Consider the following 19,842-nt stretch of genomic DNA (forward strand, 5'->3'; position numbering starts at 1 on the left):
CCCTAGCACACAGGGATGCTGTGCAGACGAATACCGTAAAGACTATGAGACACTCAGACACCACTGAACCAGGGGCTTTGTGAGCACCTGAGAGGAATCCTGATTCCATACTAGCTGACACACCACACTCACCAGACCAGGAGGTGACTCCCGCCCCCAAATTCTCCCTGCTCCCCAGTCTGCTTTCCAAGGCTTCCCCGCTCAATGCAGTGCTGCTGAGAGCCCCTCTCTCAGACCTCCTGAAACAGAGAAGTAGCTGCTGCTGGAGGCCAGGCAGGAGGCTGGTGGTTGGACCCTCCCTGCTTGCCCACTACCCTTCTACCATGCCTCAGACACTCCAAGCCAGTTGGGGAGATGCCAGGGGAGGAAGATCAGCTGGCTCCAGAGAGGACATCCAGCTCCAGCATCCTGATCGCCCAGCATGGGAATAGTAACCCTAGGGGCAGGGGCTGACTGGCAGCTGCCTTCTCTCCGCCCAGCTCCATGTGACTGTGCATATTTTGATTCATTGAATCAATTATAAAAACCCGTTTGATTGCAGCCGGTGTGCCACACTTTGTTAACCACTGCTCCACAATAAATCCTGTCTAAGGCCTGGTCTACACTACGCGTTTAAACCGATTTTAGCAGCGTTAAACCGATTTAACACTGTACCCGTCCACACAACAAGGCCCTTTATACTGACATAAAGGGCTCTTTAAACTGGTTTCTGTACTCCTCCCCAACGAGAGGAGTAGCGCTGAAATTGGTATTACCATATCGGATTAGGGTTAGTGTGGCCGCAAATCGACGGTATTGACCTCTGGGCAGTATCCCACAGTGCATCATTGTGACTGCTCTGAACAGCAATCTGAACTCGGATGCACTGGCCAGGTAGACAGGAAAAGCCCTGTGACCTTTTGAATTTCATTTCTGTTTGCCCAGAGTGGAGCTCTGATCAGCACGGGTAGTGATGCAGTCCCAAATCCAAAAAGAGCTCCAGCATGGGCCATACGGGAGATACTGGATCTGATCACTGTATGGGGAGACAAATCTGTTCTATCACAGCTCCATTACAGAAGAAGAAATGCCAAAGCATTTGAAAAAATCTCCAGGCTATGATAGACAGAGGCCACAGCACAGTGCTGTGTGACAAGTGTAATGGAAAACCAAAGAATCAAATGGACACTCATGGAGGGAGGGAGGGGGTACTGAGGACTCCAGCTATCCCACAGTCCCCGCGTCTCGAAAGCATTGCATCTTGGGCTGAGCTCCCATTGCCTGCAGGGTCAAACACATTTCCAGGGGGTTCAGGGTATATGTCTAATTACCCTCCTCCTCGTCCGCCCCCGCCCCAGAAAGAAAGGGAAAAAAATCAATTTCTCTGCACTTTTTATATGTCCACCCTATGTCTACTGCATGCTGCTGATAGACGCCCCCCCACGCGCAAAAAAAAAAAAAAAATAAACCCCCCCCCCCCCCCCCCCCCCCCCCCCCCCCCCCCCCCCCCCCCCCCCCCCTGGAAGCTTCGGCAATGAATACAGCATCCTCTCCCATCCCTCCCCGGGGCAGTGTACAATTGACGCTATCCGTCATCATCATCAGCCTGTGAGTGCTCCTGGCGGCCTCAGGTGAGGGTGGCTGGGGGCGCCTGGTAAAATAGGAATGACTCCTGGTCATTCCCGGTAGATGACGAACGGCTGGAACCGCCTTCATCACAGAACTAGGGGCTGAGTACCCTAGCCGCCCCCCATGTCTAAAGAAAGATTCTGTACTGCCTGGACTATCATGAGCAGCGGGAGGCTGGGCTCCTCTCCCCGCCACCGTTTAATGTCCTGCCTGGACTATCATAGCAGCTGGAGGCTGCCTCCCCTCATTTTATCTCACTAAAAAGTCAGTGTTTCTTATTCCTGCATTCTTCTTACCTCATCAACAAATGGGGGACACTGCCATGTGCCAGAAAGTTGGGGAGAAGGGAATCAACGGGTGGTTGTTGCAGGGTCCCCCCCGTGAAGGACATGCAGCTCATCATTTCTGCGGGATTTGACACGGAGCGGCTGTGCTCTCTGGTTCTCTGATACACTGGTTCTCTCAGTACACTTGGCCCATATCAGCAGGACTGACTCTATTTTAGATAAACCATAAAGGAGGGATGACTCGGGGAGTCATTCCCATTTTGTCTTTGCGCCCGGGACCATCAGCTAAGGCAGCCAGGAGCACCCATGACAGCAGCAGATGGTACAGAATGACTGATAATCATCTCTGCTACCTTGCAAATGAATGCTGCTGTGTAGCACTGCAGTACCGCCTCTGTCAGCGGCATCCAATACACATACTGTGACAGTGACAAAAGGCAAAACGGGCTCCATGGTTGGCGTGCTATAGTGTCTGCCAGGGCAATCCAGGGGAAAAAGGCATGAAATGATTGTCTGCCATTGTTTTCACGAAGGAAGGAATGAGAGATGACATTTACCCAGAATCACCCATGACACTGTTTTTGCACCATCATGCATTGGGATCTCAACCCAGAATTCCAATGGGCGGGGGAGACTGCAGGAACTATGGCATAGCTGCGGGATAGCTACCCACAGTTCAACACTCCGGAAATCGACGTTAGCCTCGGTACATGGACCACAACGCCGAATTAATGTGCTTAGTGTGGCTGCGTGCACTCGACTTTATACAATCTGTTTTACAAAACCGGTTTATGTAAAATCAGAATAATCCCGTGGTGTAGACATACCCTAACTCTTGTGCTCTTGCTTTGGTCTGATCCTGCAAGCTTGACCACAGTGGGACTACTCACATGAGCAAGGAATCGTAGGCTCACACCCTTTATCAGCAGGCAAGGTTAATTCTGCCTTTTTCTACCACTAGAGTACAGATCCAAGGAGAAGAAAAGACAATCTACTCCAAAGAGAACTCACCAGAAGGTGGAACAATGCTTTTTTTTTTGATGTTGTATTAATTATTATTATTATTGTTATTATTTGTATTCCAGTAACATGTAAAGGCCCTGGTTAGGCACAAACATAGAATAGAAAACAGTCTCCTTATCCCTTCTATTACAGCGAATCCCTGGCTGTATGCAGTAACTGTAGTCATCCAGTAAACTGCACAAAGGACAAAAGCCTAAGACTGTTTGTAATAGAAATATAGATGTTTAACATTTAAGCAAAAAGATAAATCGCTTTTGGTTTTCTCTGTAGATAAGTCTCTGGACAGAAATGAGCACAATCAACTGAGCACATTTGACATTTCATCCAGTAGAGGGCAGTAGTGCCAGCATATTAAACTGCCCCCCAAAGCCTAGCAAGGTGGAGACAAAAATAGAAGTGCTTCTTGTACAGGAATCAGATACTACAATATTGTATGCTTTGACTTAATCTTAGCCATCACCAGTTAAGAAGCTATTGGATTTCTTTACATAATGTAATTCCTTCCTAAAAAATCTGATGTGTCATTTTAACCAATTACTTAATATACTTTTGTTCAAATAAAAAAAAGTACTTCATGCTTTAGTGGATGAGTTGGATTTCAAAGAAAAGTTATTTAACCATCATCCAGGACTATGGGCTTGGCTACATTCGAAACTCTAAAGCGCTGCCGTAGGAGCGCTCCTACGGTAGCGCTTTGAAGTGAGGGTGTGGTCGCGGCACCAGCGCTGGGAGAGAGCTCTTCCAGCGCTGCAGGTACTCCACCTCCCCGTGGGGATTAGCTTGCCGCGCTCCCAGCGCTGGCGCACTGTTTACACTGGCACCTTGCAGCGTTGTAACTTGCTGCGCTCAGGGGGGTGTTTTTTCACACCCCTGAGCAAGAAAGTTGCAGCACTGTAAAGCGCCAGTGTAGCCAAGGCCAATGAAACCAGAGAGAATTATTTCTTTGGAGGTGTATGTTTAAGTTTTCGTCACTCTTAAAATGTTGGATGATACTCTCTGGTGTACAAAACTCTGATCTATGAAGGAGAGAATTGCTGCAAAATGTGCTTTTACAGTGGATGTATGAAGCACTGAAAAGCCATGTTGACAAACAGAACAACAGTGGACAGCCTTGGAGCTTTTCCTTTTGACTGCTATAAAATATTGCAAGTTTCTGAGAGGAGGTTTTTAAAGTTGTCTCTTTAGATATGGATCATAAAAATGTTATGTATTATCGTGGCTAATTTCCAGTATATCTTTATAGTTTAAGCTTATCTGGGTTAAGCCTCTGAAATGGAAACAGGATGATTTTTAACTTATGTTCCTCAGCCTATAAGTTGTAACAACTATAGCTTTACACGCTCACTGCCTGCGTTCATTTGCAATATACTTAAAGCTAGACCAGGTGACAAGAGTATGAATTACCTGTTTCAACTACTGACTGTGGAAAGATCACTAGTGCTGTTTATGTGTAGGGTTGTATATTATTGTTAGCCCATATTAAAAACATTTTTATTTCAAATACATCTGTTAATGTAGGGAAAGATTAGGCGGAGCCCACTCTACAATTTAAGATAACTGCAGCAATAAACAATGTTTTCCAATTTATTAATAGTCTGATAAGTACTTCGTCCATATAATCCCCATGAAAAATCATTTTCTCCATTTATTCTTTACCTAACACTTTTTATTAATTTTATATTTTTATTATTCAGTGTACCATCTTATTTGTGTTGGAAACAGTCTCTTCTACTCTACCCTACGCAATTTACCAAAGCTGAATTGCTAATTTAGCCCTCATAGATGAATGTCTACGTTCTGTGATGACAATTCCATATGTTCCTCATGTACCGATCTCTTTCCTTGATTAAATCTTGAAATTCAGCAAGTCTAGCAAGGCCAGTGAGAAAAATTTACGTTAACAGTGGACTTTCCATTGTGATAAATTTAACAGTCTGCTCTGTTAAAGCAGAAGTTCATTCATCATTGATTAGATCTTTTACTACATAACTTTGGCCTTCAACTCCATAAACATTAGTACAAATCCCTACTTGGGAATTAGGATGGTACAAATTAATTGAGTCTGTGTGGTATTGTTAGCCACATATAATCAATAATTTAGTCCTCTAGTACGATCCTTACAAGCAAGATTATTCTTCTCCTTAATCTTCTCCTCTTTGAGCATAAAAGCATTTCAATTTTGTTTTCCGTATATCTATAAGGGAGGCCAACTAATTCTTACTTGCAAATGAACTTTTAAATCCATAAGAACTCAGCAGAGTGATATTTTATTATACTTCCACAGGAGATAGTCTAACTTTAAAAATTCAGGTGCTAAAATGTTGTCACCTGGATCTGCAGATTTAGCTTCAGTCTAACTGTTCCATAAGGAGTTATAATATAAGATTTTTATAGAATAATTGAAGGTCAGTCATATTTGGTTATCTGGTTCCAGTTAAAATCACAGACCAAGTCTGATTATAGCCACTGGTTTATGTTGACTACAGAAATGCCATGAGCCGATTCTTTTGTTCCACTGACTGGATATAAGATACACAAGAGGACTGACTGCATTTCTAAAATGGCTTGACTGTCAATGCCTCTGAAATATTTTTTGTATCACTGATAAACAACACACAAATAGAAGACTCTCTCAAGACAGTGCTTTCTAGTTTTCAGCTGTCCATATTCCTTATCAAAGAATCTTTTTTATTCTCATGTCAACATTAGGATTCATAGTTTAAAAAAAAATTTCTGATTTCCCCTCAAAAGAAGCAGGGCTAATCCACATGCGTAACCTTGAATTTACTAAATTCAGTAAATCAGAAGCTCTCTTGGTTTCCATTATATTTTGTGCTCATTATGCCCTGAAGAAAAATCCTCAATATTTATGCAAGGATCCTATTTTTCTGATCTGCCTGCTAATCTAACACACGAATGAATACTGGGAACCAATGCACGGGTTCAAAGTCCTACACTGCTTATATATCTTATGTGAGAGCCCTATTCCCAGAGTTGAGGTCTAAGGGAGTTTGTTACATTGAACCAGTGAGCGAACATACACTGTATTCCTCTATTTTTGTCCCTGGGGGAAAAGTTCCTGTATTCCATGGCTGGTTCCACCTGCAGTGGTAGCAGCATACCTTTTAGTCAAACACAGATCCTTTTTAGTCAAAAATTTCATTCACTGAATCTGTGAATTCCCCTGGTCCCCTGACTAGCCCTCCCTGGCTGCCCTGCCCACTCCTTGGTTTGCCTTGGTTATCTTTCTGTGCCCTTCCCTTCCGCCTGAGTGGATCAGGATTTGTTAACGGGTTGCTGTGCACCCACACTCCAGGCAGACTTTCTGCTGCTGCTGTCCTATAGTCTGAGCTCCACCAGATTCTGGGCTGTTAAACCAATGGGATTACTCACATTCCCAACGTTAAGACCATGATTAGATGCTTTCCTGAACTGGAAAAAGAGCCCCCAGCACCTGCAGGACTGCATTTTTTAGAATAAGGGATATGTAAGACTCATACCTCTTTGTTTCCAACTCTCTGCAGGGCATCACCTAAATGAAAATAAAAGCGTCCATCATCAGTGCCCGGGTCACCAGACTCTAGGCCTTCCTAGAGAAAGAAAGAAAAGGTAACAGTAGTAAAATAGAGTTAATTTAGCTCTTACAGTATGCTGTCCATTCAATCCAAGAAATAGGTGTGCAAAATATATCATTATATAACTACATATATGTAAAATTATTTGTTATCCTGAAATTTAGGTTCATAGACTCAGAAGAATCATAGAAGATTAAGGTTGGAAGAGATCTCAGGAGGTCATCTAGTCCAACCCCCTGCTCAAAGCAAGACCAACCCAAACTAAATCATCCCAGCCAGGGTTTGTTAAGCCGGGCCTTAAAAACCTCTAAGGATGGAGATTCCACCACCTTCCTAGGTAACCCATTCCAGTGCTTCACCACCCTCCTAGTGAAAATGTTTTTCCTAATATCCAAACTTGACCTCCCCCACTGCAACTTGAGACCATTGCTTTTTGTTCTGTCATCTGCCACCACTGAGAACAGCCGAGCTCCATCCTCTTTGGAACTCCCTGCAGCTAGTTGAAGGCTGTTATCAAATCCCCCTCTCTCTTCTCTTCGGCAGACTAAATAAGCCCTCAGGCTCTCCACATAAGCCATGTGCCCCAGCATCCTAATAATTTTTGTTGCCCTCCGCTGGACTCTTTCCAATTTTTCCACATCCTTCATTTAGTGTGGGGACCAAAACTGGACACAGTACTCCAGATGAGGCCTCACCAATGTCGAATAGAGGGGAATGATCACGTCCCTTGATCTGCTGGCAATGCCCCTACTTATACAGCCCAAAATGCCATTAGCCTTCTTGGCAACAAGGGCACACGATTGACTCATATCCAGCTTCTCATCCACTGTACCCCTAGGTCCATTTCTGCAGAATCGCTGCCTAACTATTTGGTCCCTAATTTGCAGCAGTGAATGGGATTCTTCCGTCCTAGTTGCAGAACTTTGCACTTGTCCTTGCTGAATCTCATCAGATTTCTTTTGGCCCAATCCTCCAATTTGTCTAGATCACTCTGGACCCTATCCCTACCCTCCAGTGTATTTACCTCTCCCCTCAGCTTAGTGGCATCCACAAACTTGCTGAGAGTGAAATCCATCCCATCATCCAGATCATTAATGAAGATGTTGAACAAAACCAGAGTGCCGACCCCTGGGCATTCCGCTTGATACTGGCTGCCAACTAGACATTGAGCCATTGACCGCTACCCATTGAGGTTGAATGTATAACACTTACTTCAGCCAAAAAATTCTTAAAAACACTCATTTTTTCAACTGCCTCCTCCTTTCCACCCCTCCCTTCAAAAAAGGTTTTCTGTTTTTTTGAAAGCCTGGAAATTCCAAGGCAGGGTTTCACTTTACAAACGTTCCTCCCAAACATTCAAAAGTATGCAAATGGATAATCTGGATTAATCAGGAACCTTAAGGTTGGCCCCATACTGCCAATCTCAAAATAACCAGAAACTCAAACCTGTCCATCACATAAAATCATTCATTAGTGACCAAGGAAACATTAATACTTTATGCTTGAATCTTGATGAATCTTGGATATATAAGGGTGTCTCAGTTTACAGATCTGTGCAGTTATGAATATATTTTGGGGTAGTATAAATGGTTATTTATAACTATTGTGCTTATAGCTAAAGCTGTGTTATCACAATTTCCCCCACCCCACCCCCTTTCTACCATTTTTCAACCAGTAAAATGTATTTTGAACGAAAGAAAGAAACAAAGAAAGAAAGAAAGGAATTTTACCTTCAAATATGGAATGCTCTCTGCTATCTTGTTTTCTGCCTTGAGAATGAAGCCATAATGTACTTTAGCAAAGCCATCATTTGGCGCCTGACTCAGGACCTGTTTTAAAGCAAATTAATAATTATTATATATTCATTTATGGATTTCTTTTCAAAATGAACTTAGATTGCTCAGTATGTGGCAGACCAACAATCATGTCAGGATTTTGTTGTTTAAAACAAACACTATCATCTGCTAACAACTCTTGAATCACTTGACTTGGTCAGGCTTTTCCAGGCTCATTCATTACACTTTGGTATTCCACTACAATAATTTATGTGCACAGTAAAACAGTGTCAAGCACATCTTTATGGTTAGAAATCACAAGTTGCACAAATTAAGACCATCTGCACGTATCTTAGCTGTTCAGCTACATTTCTTTATTTTCCTTTCCTCCCCCTCACATCTCATAGAGGTCTTCACTGCAGATTACTCGAGCTAACTGTACACTCAAGTCAATTCTCTTGAGTTAGCCTCGTTCAAGTGGGAGTGGCCACATTGTAAAATAACACTTGAGCTACTATGACCACACTGCGCTCACTCATGTGTGGTGCAAAGACTTCTAGGGGCATATTCCATAGTTCTCTGCACTGCAGCAAACTGAGCTGCTCTATGAACTTTTTCCCAGTGAGTTGTGGGAGAACTTATTTGTCCTTTCTTGGCACACAGAGGGAATTACATCACTCAAGTGGAACTAGCCTCTGTCCACACTACAGCATAGCTGTGTTACGATCTGATTGACAAGCTGTGTAAACTCAAGCTATAGCCTATAATGCCTGACAGGTTAGTCAGCTTAAGTTAAAAGAACCACCACATTCAAGTTAAAGGGTTTTTGTGTGAGGATGAACTTGAGTTGGGGGCAATGCTCAAGTCTGCAGTGGAGACAAACCCACAGGTAATAGAGAAGTGAGATGTTAGCAGGGATAGATTGAAGTGGCCTGGAGAACAGGCTTAGAGAGAATATTTGTAACCTAGGGACCTAGTAGCACCAGCTGACAGAGGGCACAGAGATGCATAGAGGGATCTTCTGGGGTCAGATATCCACATAGTAGTTCACCAAAAAGTGTCATATAAGGTCTCTAATGAAAGCCTGTCATACTGGTCCTCGTAATCATTGCAAAATGTGCGTACACAGAATATGTAAGGAGTTATGTTTATATACTGAAATTTATGTTCTTCAGGTCTGTGGCTTGGGGCAAAAAGGTTGAGAAACAAGTGTTTTTCAGGCAAGAGACATTTATCTGTCTATATGCAAATTGAGTATTGTGTGGTTCACAATGGACACCCATTACTGTCTGAGCAAAATACTAATCAAGTGATTGTAAAGTCTCCAGGGGAGGCCCTAGACAGGAAAACACAAGCAGTAGGGGTTATCCTGTTCAGAAGTGCAGACAATGGATTTTTGGACTATAACTGTAAAGACAAACTATAAATCTTTCCACTGAGGAGGCGAGAGGACAGCATGGTTGTTTCATGAACAGAGGATCAGAGCCAAGCCTTACTGTAGTATGCTGGAAGGATTTGGCTTTTGCTCTTGACATGGCAATATTTTATTAGTTAAGTTTAGGCTCTAGTATGCGTGTTATGATTTGATTTCAGATGTAACCCTTTGTTCAGATGTAACCCAAGTACTTCTGCTTGCTATCATTTGACTCTCTGGTCTTTGTTAAATAAACTTATACTGCTTTCTCTGTAAACAAATCTAAATGCTGTGTGTTAGGCAGAGCTGAGTTCAATGGTGTAACTGGCAAACTGTGGGTACGGTTCCTTTGGGAACAGGGCCTCTGGGAATTCTGTGAGTGTCTAGTGGATCAGGGGCTGGGCACTCCAGGGCGATGCTTGGAAGACTCGGGGGTTGGAAAGTGCCTATCATTAGCCTATAACGAGAGAGCAGGGCCTGTGGAGGTCTGGAGAACACTGTAAATGTTGCCAGAGGCTGGTGGTGTTTGGGAGCTGACCCACAGACAAAGCTTAGGGTGACCAGACAGCAAGTATGAAAAATCGGGACAAAGTGTTGGGGGTAAGAAAAAGCTCTAAATATCGGGATTGTCTCTATAAAATCGTGACATCTGGTCACCCTAACCAGGCTTCCTCTGGCTAAGGGTAGGTGGTAGCGGAGTGCCCCTGGGGAGCACCACAGTATTGTATGCATCTTCTCCTCCCTGTCGAATGGGAGTGTTTCAAGCAAAGGGTGAAGTGCGAAGAAGGTGGATCTAAGCTCCAATACCCTCAAACTACACTCACCACTTTCACCCTCCTCTCTTTTTTTGAGACTAATTATGTGTTTACCTTAGTGTCATGTGTGGTATTATATGATATCAATTACATTCTTAAGTGTGTCTTTTGTTACAACTTCTCACTCCTTAAAATAATGGAAGAATGGGCACAGACACCAGGACAGAACCTCAGCTTAATCAGCAGAGCTCCATGGAGATCAATGGAGCTATGCCAATTTACACCAGCTGCGGATCTAGTAAAGTGACCAAATCTGGGGGCCTGTATACGCACTGGGGGCTACAGCAGCACAGTTGCTGCTCTAGCACCATAGCCTAGGCTTTCCCTACATCAAAGGAAGAGGGTTTTCCACTGATGTAGGTAATCCACCTCCTCACGTGGCAGTAGTTATGTGGATGGAAGGATTCTTCTGTAGACCTAGCCATGTCAACACGGGGAGTTAGGCTGGCTTAACTATGGCACTCAGGGACATAGGCACAGTCTCCATGCGTGCTCTGGAGCTGTAGTATCCACAGAAAAAAAAAAGTGGGTGCTTCGCACCCACCTGCCAATCAGCTGTTCTGCGGTGGGCAGGAGGTGCTGGGGGCAGGGGGAGGAGTAGGGGAGTGAAGAGGTGGAGTGAGGGCAGGATGTGCTCAGGGGAGGGGGTGGAGTGGGGGCAGAAAGAGGTGGGGTCAGAAAGAGGTGGGGCCAAGGGTGGGGCGTTGGGATAAGGGGTGGAGTGGGGGCAGGGCTTTGGGGCAGAGCACCCACCCAGAAAAATGAAAGTCAGTGCCTGTGCTCGGGGAAGTAAATTTTTATACCCTGAGCAACGTGGCTAGGTTGATCTAAATTCTAAGGGTAGACCAGGGCTAAGGTATAGCAAAGCCTGCAATATTTTAAAAAAGCAAAAACATTCCTGAAACTACTAGTTATATGTCAGTCCTTAGCACTGCACATATGTTTCACCCATACACTCCCTTGTCTTTTCCAGTAATTGTCTAACACACAATCATGCCTCTTAAAAAAGTTCTTTGGTCAAGTGCCTTCTCTTCTTTCCTTTGGACTAGACTCTGTGCTCTCTTACACCTTATATAATCATTTTTATCTGTGCAAACTGAGTACAAAGTGTGTAAAATGCCGATATCTAAGATTGGTTGCATTTTACATCCACTTTTCTCAGGAATAAATTACTACAAAGGTTCAATCCAATAGATACTCTGTTTGGGAGTCTATAAAATTCTAGAAAGAAAGAAAGAAAGAAAGATAGATTACTAGTAAAAACATGGAGTTGGCAATCCACAGTTAAAATCTGTTTGACCATCCATTCAGAAAAAAAAATGGTATTGCCATTGATTTTACATCTTTTGGCTACAATATTCTATAGATATAATTCTGTTCCAAAAAGCTTCCCCTAGAGGGCTAAACAAATTGAGTTTCAATAGTATTTATGTGCCATATAATTTTGTTACAGCTGATTAACTAAGCTAGAAAGTCCAAACATACAACATCTGACTTAGTTTTACAAGCCACTTGGCATGATAGTTAATTTTAAACAATATCTAGCTGCCGTAAGACAAAAATGTACATTCACTACCACTCCAGGAGAATGATTCAATAAAAATCAGCAGAAAGTACACTTGAAGCATTTAATGTAAATTATATTAACCTGTTGCTATTGTTGTATACAATATTAATTATGTTTAGAAATAAGTTATGCTAAATTGCCCCTTAGTTCATTAAATATTAATCATGGATATAGAAATAAACCTCCGGGCTTATTCAGAATAACCACCAATCAGTGGCACAAAGGGGCAGACAGAGAATTTGCCTTCAGATCACTGCAAGTGAGAAATTCCTTGAAAAGTGTTAAATCATGATCTGTAGACCTTTGAAAACAAACAAATCTGTAACTCCTCCAAAGATTGCTTTTAATGTACTGTTCCTGAATTCCTAAACATAATGTTCAAAGGAAAGCTAAAACCAGGTCACTGCTTGAAGTGAGAAATGATTTTCAGCAATATTCTTTTAAAATGTAGCTATTTAGAATTAAATCAAAATATATTCCATTACTGATTTAGGATTTTAGGATTTGATCCTATGTAATGATGAGTCCCTCTTTGTGACTCAGTGGAAACTGAAAACCCTTAGAACTGCACAGGATTGGGCCCCTAAAGCAGGTAGGAGACCACCCAAAACTTGTCAGGTTACTTGTGGGAAGAAAACAAACAAAAATCTTGATTTTGTACACTAGGCCAAATACTGAGATCCATATTTATTTCTTACTAAATAAAGTAGTGATTATTGTTATTTTTTGTATATGGTAACATTTAGAGGTCTCAGAAAAAAACTGGGTTCCTTTGTGCTAGACACTGTCCAATGACAAACAGTTCCTGACTACTCAAAGAGCTAACATTCTAAACTGACAAAACAGACAGGAAAAATGAAGTGTTACCATCATTTTAATGAAGGGAACCTGAGGCACAGAGAGATTATGTGACTTGTCCAAGGTCACAAGAATTCTGTGATGGAATCAGCAACAGAATCCAGAGGCCCAGCCTGTACCATAATAACCAATCATCCCCTTGTTGAAATCCATGGATGTTTTTTGTGAGTTCGGATGTCAGGGTTTCACTCACAGGAGAGTCAGAATATGAGAAAAAAGATGTATTATTTCAAATAGAATATCTGCCAAACTATCCAATGAAGCATTAGCTACTCTTTCACAAGGACAAAACATTATTGTGGTCTACTTCATTTAACTGGCTAGTGATCTGCAAAAGGAAGTAATTGTATTTGGGAAGCCTCCAGCATCATGGCAAAAAAGATATTCAAAACAGACCAGTAATAACTTTTCATATTTTGTCTTAGAACCGTGTTTTTGTGTGTGGTACAGCAAAATTTGTACAATGTAGTAATATCAGAATAATTACAGGAAGAGCTGATAGCAACCCCTGTCTATATTTAGGTTGCCTTATGTCTCCCCTCCCCCCATTATAAAGGATTCTTGTGACCTTTTTTAACAAGCTCTAACACCTACACTGTTAGCAACATGTCATTGAAATTCAGAAGGAAGACAGACCTTGGGCTAGAAACATGTCTTTTCTTTGTTCTATGAAATTCTGTGCAGATTTGGCTGAGATACCAACTATCAAAAATTGCCATTTCTTTGGTCTCATTTGTGTTCTGTAGGAAAAAGTTGGCAGCAGGCCAAAATAATAACTGAACATTAACATTCTAAGGCTGGGTTTATACAAGATGCCAAAGCAGCAGCAGCTACAGCAAACACTGCGCTGAGAACACATGGAAGGTGGGTACTGGGACTGGTCTCCTTGCTTGAACCACACCATCCCCTAAATATGACATCTGGCTCCAGCAGCTCATCGATCCTCTGGAGGCAACACATGGGGCAGGAGCTCCCTCTACCTCCCAGGAGAGTGGGAGACACAGAGCTGTGCAAGGTATAGCAACAATTTTATTTGCTACAGTAGCAACTGGCTACTCTACAGACCCAACACATGGCATCGGCCAGCTCAGCCCATTCCTCACTTTGGATAACGGCCTTCTCCTGCACTGGCCAATCTAATTAATCCTGTAGCTCAGGTGGTCCAACAAGAGCACCATCATTTTCAGGGGAAGGACAGGGTCTCCCCTCACTCAGCAGGGAACAGCCCCTCATGCAGCCTGAGCTCTGGAAGCTTCTGACCTGCCAGCCCACATGAAATTCCACACATGGTGAGAGGGGTTTCCTGTTTTCTCTGTCATGTGGGCAGGGAAACCCTCCCAGATGGGTGGAGCTTCTGTCAGGTTACAGGTAAGCAGCATCAATCCTGGTGAACAAGACACCACATAAAAAAACGTGATTAAACTAGCACTTGTGTTGGCAGGCTGAGCAAAGGAGAGGTTTGAAAGGTCAGAGATTGAACCACCCTAACACATCCCTAGAGCCCTACCAAATTTATGGCCCGTTTTGATCAATTTCATGGCCAGTTTTAAAATTGGTAACCTTCACGTTTTCAGATGTTTAAATCTGAAATTTCATGATGCTGTAACTGCAGGGGTCCCAACTCAAAAGAGGTCATGGGGGCGGGGGGTGCAAAGCTGTTGCGTGTGTGTGTGGGGCGGGGGATTTTCAAGGATTGCCATCCTCACTTTTATACTGCCTTCATAGCTGGACTCTGAAGGCAAAACCCATAGAGCTTCCTGCAGCCAGGGGAAGGTCCCAGAGGTCGGTCTGATTTCCCCTGTGCTATTGGGAGTGCCCCAGCCAGGGGTTCTTAGCTCCAGCCAGATTGGGAAGGGACAGGACTTCCTCTTCCCCTACATGGCCCATATGTGTGTGTGTGTGGGGGGAATGAGACCCACCTCCGGGGGCTTCCTGCAGCTAGAGGAGGTACCCGGAGGTGCAGGTGGGTCTGATTTCCTCCCAAGAGTGGCCATGCAAGAGAAGAGGAAGTCCCATCCCTCCAGAACCCAGCTGATTAGCAGCAGGAGCCCGATGAACAGTAGATGCCCACAGGTGTGGAACCCCAGCCCTGCCCTGCCCATCCTTCCTCCCTCCTTTAGCTAGATTTCATGGGGAAGTCTGATTTCACTGTCCGTGATGTGGTTTTCATGGCTGTGAAGTTGGTAGGGCCTACACATCCATCTCTCTAGAACAGGGCTGAGACATCCTGGCAAAGCAAAGTAAGGGGTCTCTGCTGTATTCTATCCTTAGATAATTAGAAGTCTTCACCTCTCATCATGAACATTAGATTCCTATGTACATTAGTAAATAAATACACACACAGCTGGTTACCCTAAGATATAAGGAGCCAATTTATGTTAATCATGTGAAAAAAGAGTTTCACCTGAATTTTACTAGTCTATAAAGAAGAGTGTTTAATATCTTGATAACAGGAATATTTGAATAACCAATTTAAGATCAACTATTCATGAGCAAAGAGTTATTTGTGTTAACCCTTAAGCGTCATACATACAGGTGATTTGCTTTACAAAGCATTAAGAGAGTTAAAATAAGCAAACTTTTGAATAAATACTTTAACAATGTATTTTTTTCTCAGTTGATATGAAATGGAAGCTCACCTCCTCATAAACTTTCTTGGCATTACTGTTGTCTCCTATTAAGAGGTAACCCACTCCAAGGTCATTCTTCAATGAGATATCATTGGGAAACAGATGAACTAATTTCTGAAGAGTAACCAGAGAACCTCTCATGTGACCTAATTTGATTGAATAAAAGTGAATATAACAATTATAACATGAAATAAATGCTGATCAAAGAATTGTGTACCCCACCTTTCATTAATGATCACTGATGATGCAGAACATAAAAAAGGATTTCATTTCATATGAATACATTTAACTAGTTCATTCTCACCTTACAAGCAATACCTAAAAAATCTCCAATGGTATTGTACATATCTTCCAGGATTATGGGAGCCTCTAGTGGACAATTCTATGTATGACAGTAATAGAAATACTTCACATTACAATTCTATGTATGGCGATAATAGTAATCATATCTTACATTTTTGCAGCTACTATTCTTCTGCAGATCTCAAAGTGCTCCATGAAGTCAGGAAAGCACTTTAACTCAGACTTTGGCCCTGATAAATCAAATCATTTAAGCATGTTCTTAACTAAGCACTGGGATCTTCCTGAAGAGCAGAGAAGTTAAGAGCAAGCCAGTCCTGAAAACTGATCTATCTGATGGACACTTATGCCTACTGAAGTCAGTCAGGCTTTGTATGAGTTCCGGGGTGAGCTTGGATCATCACAGGACTGGGACCTAAATTTTCAAAAGTGCCCTCTAGTTTGGCAGCTTCAGTTTTGGGGTCCTAACTTTAGTTCCTACATTGTGATTATCAGAACCCACAAGTCCAGCTGAAATCAGTGGGGGATATTGGTGCTGCCATCACTGAATGTCAGGACATTTCAGTCTCAAGTTAGGCAACTTAAAACCTGAGGGACTCAACATTTATTTTTCAAAATGTGTGCAGAAGGGATTCCTTTCAAATCATGTTGCATCACTGCCATTGTGAATAAGCCTAGGTCTCCTGACTCCCAGAGGGCACCTGAGCTCAGAGTTTCTTTCTTTCTTTCTTTCTTTCTTTCTCTGACAAAATTCCAAAAGTCTCCAGATTTTTTTTAGGGAAGGGATTTTACATAGGGCTGTCAAATGATTAACAATCTTTGTTGTGCTGTTAAATAATAATAGAATACTATTTATTTAAATTTTTTGAATGTTTTCCACATTTTCAAATATATTGATTCCAATTTAAACACAGAATACAAAGTGCACAGTGCTCACTTTATATTTATTTTTATTATAAATATTTGCACTGTAAAAATAAAATAATTTTTTTCATTTCACCTAATACAAGCACTGGTTCTCAAAGCCCCTGGCGGGCTGGGTGGGTTTGTTTACCTGCCGCATCCACAGGTTCGGTCGATCGTGGCTCCCACTGGCTGCGGTTCACCGCTCCAGGCTAATGGGGGCTGCAGGAAGTGGTGCAGGTCGAGGGATGTGCTGGCCTCCCTTACCACAGCCCCCCATTGGCCTGGAGCAGTGAACCACGGCCAGTAGGAGCTGCAATCGGCTGAACCTGCGGACGCGGCAGGTAAACAAACCGGCCCGGCCCGGCCCGCCAGGGGCTTTCCCTGAATAAGCGGCAGACCGGCTTTCAGAACCACTGCTGTTGTGCAATCTCTTTAGCATAAAAGTCAAACTTACAAATGTAGAATTATGCACAAAAAAACTTGCATTCAAAAATAAAACAATGTCAAACTTTAGCCTACAGTCCTACTTCTTGTTCAGTCAATCGCTAAGAGAAACAAGTTTGGTTATATGTGCAGGAGATAATGCTGCCCTCTTATTTACAATGTCACCTGAAAGTGAGAACAGGTGTTTGCAAGACACTGTTGTAGCCAGCATTGCAAGATATTTATATGCCAGATGCGATAAAGATTCATATGTCTCTTCACAGGGGTGTTCTTAGGATTCATGGGGCCCTACGCAGTATTGGGGCCCTACGCAGTATGCCCGGCGGCAGAGGAGGAGGGATGAGGCAGCAAAGGATACTGAGCCACCTGCCTACCTCACGGTGGCAGAGAGTCACTGTTCCCCGCAGAGACCCCCTTACCCTCTCCCTCATGCAGAATGCGCTGCGCCGATGCATTCGGCTCTGTGAATACGGCCCCTGCCTAAGGAGACTGCAGTGCGCACTGAGTGTGCGGGAGCTGACCCACTCTTACCTGCTGTCATGGGTGGTGGGTGAAGCTGCCTCTTGGGGAGGTTAGCTCCTCAGTCCACCTCTTCTGCCTGTGGCCCCCACCCATACTCCACCCCTGCTCTGCGCCAGGCCCTGCCCTCTCCCCACTGTCTCTCTTCCCTCCCCTTCCAACCAAATCCCTGGACCCAAATGAAACAAATGACATTTGAAAAAAACACTCTTCTGCAATTTCTTTCTAAAGAAAATTGAGCATGTTTTCCACTGCATGCCAGGAGGTGAAGAATGGACATGCAAAAGGTACCTAATTTAAAACACTAAACCTAGATAAAAAAATTTATTTGCAAAAACTTTGTAGTAAGGGCAAGTCAGCTGTCCTACTGAATACAACAATAATATTATGGAATACATGATGCAGCTCTTCTCTGTTCTTCTTAATCAGTATTTCTAAGCTGATTTTATATTTTAATTGTACTCTTAAGACTTCATAAAGTAATCATTCCAGATTACTACATATTTAACTCACTGAAATAAAGACATTATTTTAAATTAATCAGTCACAGAGGATAAGTGTGTTCATAACAATGTTCATTGCTTTTAGAAAAAGGGAACACTAATTTACTTTGTGTGATCTCCATAGCAATAGACATGTTTTTGAAATTTCACCAACTTTAAAAAATATGTTTCCAAAGATTTTAGGCATAACAAGGATTTTATATCTTACCAAGGTACTGATTTTTTTTTTCAGAGGGTTCTCTTAAAACTAGTTCATCAAATAGTCAGAAGTAAAGAAAAGGAAACCCATTTGTCCAGCGAAAGGGATGGACAGAAAGGACAGGAAGACTTTTGGAAGCAAGTTTTTTGTATTATAGTAATTAAAATTAAAATGTATATTTTAGATAAGGGTGGTCTTTTGAAGGATTTATTTAAAAAAACTATATGTCTGAAGATCCAAGCATGTAAGGCTAAAGATGAATATTCAGATAGTGCATCTAAAAATCTATGCAAGGAATTTTTTTAGACATGTGATTTTATCATCTTCAGCAACACACTAATGAAATATTTTTAAAGTAAATTTTAAACTAAGGTCCTGGAGACTAACATGTTCTGAGTAAATATTACAGTAATGCACAACTGTTTGTGTCAGTAAATTCAGAAACTGACAGTATATACCTGGGAGTTGGCAAATGCCTGTTAAAAAGCTTCATTACCACTTGAATGGTTCTTTAACAGTTTCAGTGTTGTGCTAATAGCTCTGGCAGGATGGAAGGTTTTTTCACTGGAGGAAGACTCACCAGACTACAGCAGCTAGCTGTGGGAGCTTGCAGGAAGGGTCAGAACGGGGATAGGAAGAGGCAGGAGGGAGGACACTAAGACCTAGGTGTGCCCCAAATTTTTCAGTGCCCTACGCAGCCATGTACGCTGAGTATGCCTAAGGATGGCCCCCTCCCTTTGTGCTTCAACCACCATTCCAGAGGACATGCCCCCGTGCTGATAACGGGTTCTGCTGGATAACGATCCAAAGCAGTGCAGACCAACACATGTTCATTTTCATCATCTGAGTCAGATGCCACCAGCAGAAGGTTGATTTTCTTTTTTGGTTGTTCAGGTTCTGTAGTTTCCGCATCTGAAGGTTGCTCTTTTAAGACTTCTGAAAGCATTGTCCACACTCTTATCCTTCTCAGATTTTGGAAGGCACTTCAGATTCTTAAACCTTGGGTCGAGTGCTGTACCTATCTTCAGAAATCTCACATTGATAACTTCTTTTGCATTTTGTCAAATCTCCCCAAGGAGTTCAGTCACAAATCTAATTAACACATTTTTTAACAAGTGTCATCAGCATGGAAGTATGTCCTCTGGAATAGTGACTGAAGCATGTTCAGCATATGTGAAACGTAAATACCTTGCAATGCCGGCTACAAAAGTGCCAAGAGAACATCTGTTCTCACTTTCAGGTGACATTGTAAATAAGAAGAGGGCAGCATTATCTCCCATAAATGTAAACAAGCTTGTTTGTCTGAGCGATTGTCTGAACAAGTAGGACTGAATGGACTTGTAAGTGCTAAAGTTTTAAATTGTTTTGTTTTTGAGTGCAGTTATTTTTTTGTGCATAATTATACATCTGTAAGTTCAA

The 19,842-nt window shown here is 42.5% G+C and overlaps 1 protein-coding gene across 16 annotated transcripts in view; it reads right to left on the reverse strand.

Annotated features, from left to right (window-relative positions):
- The window catches only part of ASPH (aspartate beta-hydroxylase), a 522,004-nt gene that overhangs the window by 330,190 nt on the left and 171,972 nt on the right, over nt 1–19,842 (reverse strand). For 15 of the 16 annotated variants that reach the window (XR_012655352.1, XR_012655354.1, XR_012655353.1 and 12 more), the window contains 3 exons: nt 15,562–15,698; nt 8,224–8,322; nt 6,419–6,508 (listed from right to left, as the gene is read on the reverse strand). Coding sequence is in view for 13 of the 16 variants with exons in the window: in XM_075063044.1 (XP_074919145.1) it covers nt 6,419–6,508; nt 8,224–8,322; nt 15,562–15,698 (326 nt within the window). In the remaining 3 variants the exon portion in view is untranslated. Of the gene's footprint in view, nt 1–6,418; nt 6,509–8,223; nt 8,323–14,173; nt 14,307–15,561; nt 15,699–19,842 lie in introns of those variants that run through there. The other variant, XM_075063052.1, reaches the window with a different exon arrangement.

The sequence above is a fragment of the Chelonoidis abingdonii genome, chromosome 2 (genome assembly GCF_003597395.2).
Source record: "Chelonoidis abingdonii isolate Lonesome George chromosome 2, CheloAbing_2.0, whole genome shotgun sequence".
Classification (NCBI taxonomy): Eukaryota; Metazoa; Chordata; order Testudines; family Testudinidae; genus Chelonoidis; species Chelonoidis abingdonii.